Source organism: Notothenia coriiceps, unplaced genomic scaffold, assembly GCF_000735185.1.
Source record: "Notothenia coriiceps isolate Sejong01 unplaced genomic scaffold, NC01 NC01_scaffold00027371, whole genome shotgun sequence".
NCBI classification, from domain to species: domain Eukaryota; kingdom Metazoa; phylum Chordata; class Actinopteri; order Perciformes; family Nototheniidae; genus Notothenia; species Notothenia coriiceps.
This window is the reverse complement of record NW_011360072.1, coordinates 2,559-5,156: the sequence shown is the minus strand read 5'-3', so window position 1 is coordinate 5,156 and position 2,598 is coordinate 2,559. Positions and strand designations below refer to the sequence as shown.

Sequence of the window (2,598 nt, the reverse complement as noted above, 5' to 3'; positions counted from 1 at the left end):
CCCCGGACACACAAGCACGCGGTTTGATTGGCTAGAGCTTGTACTGGCATATGATTCGATTGGCTGACGCTTCTGTCGAAGATTCAAAAGTAGAACATTGCTCTACTTTTGAAGCGAGCAACACGAGCAAAGCGAAGCGTTGCTCCCACAATGCAGTTCGGCAAAGTGTGACGTCACCCCATTCAAAGTGAATGGGCAGAAGCGTTGAAGCAATATTCAACTTTTGAAGCCTCGATGGAAGCGTCAGCCTACCAAATCAGATGCCGGGCGGGAGATTCATGTGATTGGTTGTTGGTCGAGCTTCAGACACGCCCGCCGGCAAGCTTCAACGCACGCCGCCATGTGAACGCTGCGTTACCTTGCATTGCAAAAGAGACATCTTTAAATCAGTGCATCATATTTTTTCAGCTAAATCAACTAGTAGGAACAGTTGAATAGACCTATTGAAATAATTTGGTTCTTCAATTGAAATGCGCTTAATGTCTAATCAACAGTTATTTTCCCTCTATCCGTTAGCAAAGACTGGACGTGACAAAGCAGATTGAAGGCGGGGCTCAAGGAAAGCGCATTGGCCCGAACCCCCGGGTATTTTTGTTCAATTGGTTAGTTAGTTATAACGTTAAGTTAGGCTACATTAAATGAAGTTTTATTCTTTTGAGTCTTTTACAGTGGTGGAAAAAGTGATGAGGGTATTTACGCAAATGTATGCAATCCACACTACAAAAATACCCTATTACAATTAAATATCATAGTAGCCTACAACTGTTCAGTAAAAGGATGGATAAGTAACTCGTAAAATGTACTTAAATATATATGCAGAGAAAAAGGCTCCTGAGTGTTATACTTTAAAAAAAAAAACATATAATGGTATCATTGTAGTAATGCATTTGTGAGTGTGTAACACATTTCTATTATAATTTCAAATATTTGATACACTTTATTGTATGTATTCCTATGCATGTGTAAAATAATTACTATAACTTTTACTTGCTCAAGTACAAGGACAATGTATTTGCACTTTCCCGACATTTTCAGACACAGCATCAGCATCTTTTCAATGGCTTGGTGTGTCACAGTGTGTGAGGGTCGCAGCACCCACCTGTCTGCGGGAGGTGGCGGTGGAGCTGGAGTGGCGGGAGTTCTTGCAGCTGGTCCTCTTGGTGTTGCTGTGGTTGTTGTGTCCGTTCTTCTTCTTGTCTTTGGGGTCGGAGGGCAGCGGGTTGATGAAGAGGATCCTGGCGATGAGTCCGTACAACACCGCGGAGAGCATCAGCGGCACCACAAAGAAAACTCCGTAATCAAAAAAGTAGATGGGCAGGTAAAACTTCCTGGACACTCTGTATCCGCACGTGATGATGGTGATGTTGTCGTACACCAGCTCCTGGATGTCTGACAGGTAGAACCACATCACGCAGTACAGGGAAGTGAAAGCCCAGACGCACAGGATAATCTTTTTGGCTCTCGAGAGGGTGCACAGAAACTGCGCTTTAATGGGATGGCAGATGGCGATGTACCTCTCTATGGTGAACGCGGTTATGGAGCAGGAAGAGGCGTTGATCCCGAGGTACTGGAAGTAGGTGATGCAGAGGCACCCGTAGTGTCCGAACACCCAGGATCCGAAGATGCTCTCTGTTATTGTGGGTAAACCAGCCGCGCTCAGCACCATCAGGTCAGCCACCGCCAAACTCACCAGGTAGCAGTTAGTGGGAGTCCTCATGTGTTTGGTAGTGAGCACCACCAGGATGACCATAACGTTGCCAACGAATCCTAAAACGCAAATCACGAAAAGCAGCACACAGCTTATCACTTTGTACTGGAGGCTGTGGTCCGTCCAAACCCCCAAAGTGTGGTTCAGCTCCCGAGCTGTTGTAAAGTTTTCCATCTTGATGATTTGTCTCAAGATCAGAGAAAAAGTTGACTTCTTTAAGCGGTTATGTTGCCTCCTGGCGCATCGAATAGCTTTTTTCGCGCGATGGAAGGAGATCAATCTACTCTGCAGGTCCGGGAAAAGTGTTTATCGATCTAAAAAAACTCAGAATAGCACCTTAACGTGTGCTGCACGTGAAAATACTATTAAGATAATAATATCATAATGTGTCAAAGAGCTGCTGGGTATCAGCTGTACCTCCGTGGTGGTGTGGTGCGTAAAAAGCGATGCGTCGCAGTGTTCTCGTCAGAACAAAGTGTGTCTGTCAGGCAGATGGCACTTTGGTTTTGAGCCCTGATGTTGGCACAAGCGTTCATTACGCATGCGAGGGGATTAGCCCATCATTACATTTTCCTCACCGGACCTCCCCCTCCATCAAAGCTGCTCAAACGCCAACATGAAACAGCATCGTTGTGTCATTATCATCTTATGTGATGAGAAGAACAAACATCAGGTTACACTTTAAATAATTCATAAACAACTTAAAAAAATAGGCAACAATTTGTAGCATCATGTTAAGTAGTCCCATTTGGCATTATTGTGTTGATACTATTTTATAATCTGATTTAACCAATTGAGTACAGCCTGCATAATAGTTTTGACCTTGAATATTTTCTGAGAATATTTAACAAATTGTACGGTGTCCTTGGTGTCATGAAAGGAGCCTTAAA

General features: G+C 44.0%; 1 protein-coding gene across 1 annotated transcript; it reads right to left on the bottom strand.

Annotated features, from left to right (window-relative positions):
* Positions 1-1,099: 1,099 nt before the first annotated feature.
* On the bottom strand, positions 1,100-2,100 carry LOC104957562 (thyrotropin-releasing hormone receptor-like; the record flags this gene model as incomplete). Its single annotated transcript, XM_010785206.1, has 1 exon — positions 1,100-2,100. A coding segment is annotated over exon 1 (783 nt), but the record flags the coding sequence as incomplete, so codon positions are not given.
* Positions 2,101-2,598: the final 498 nt, after the last annotated feature.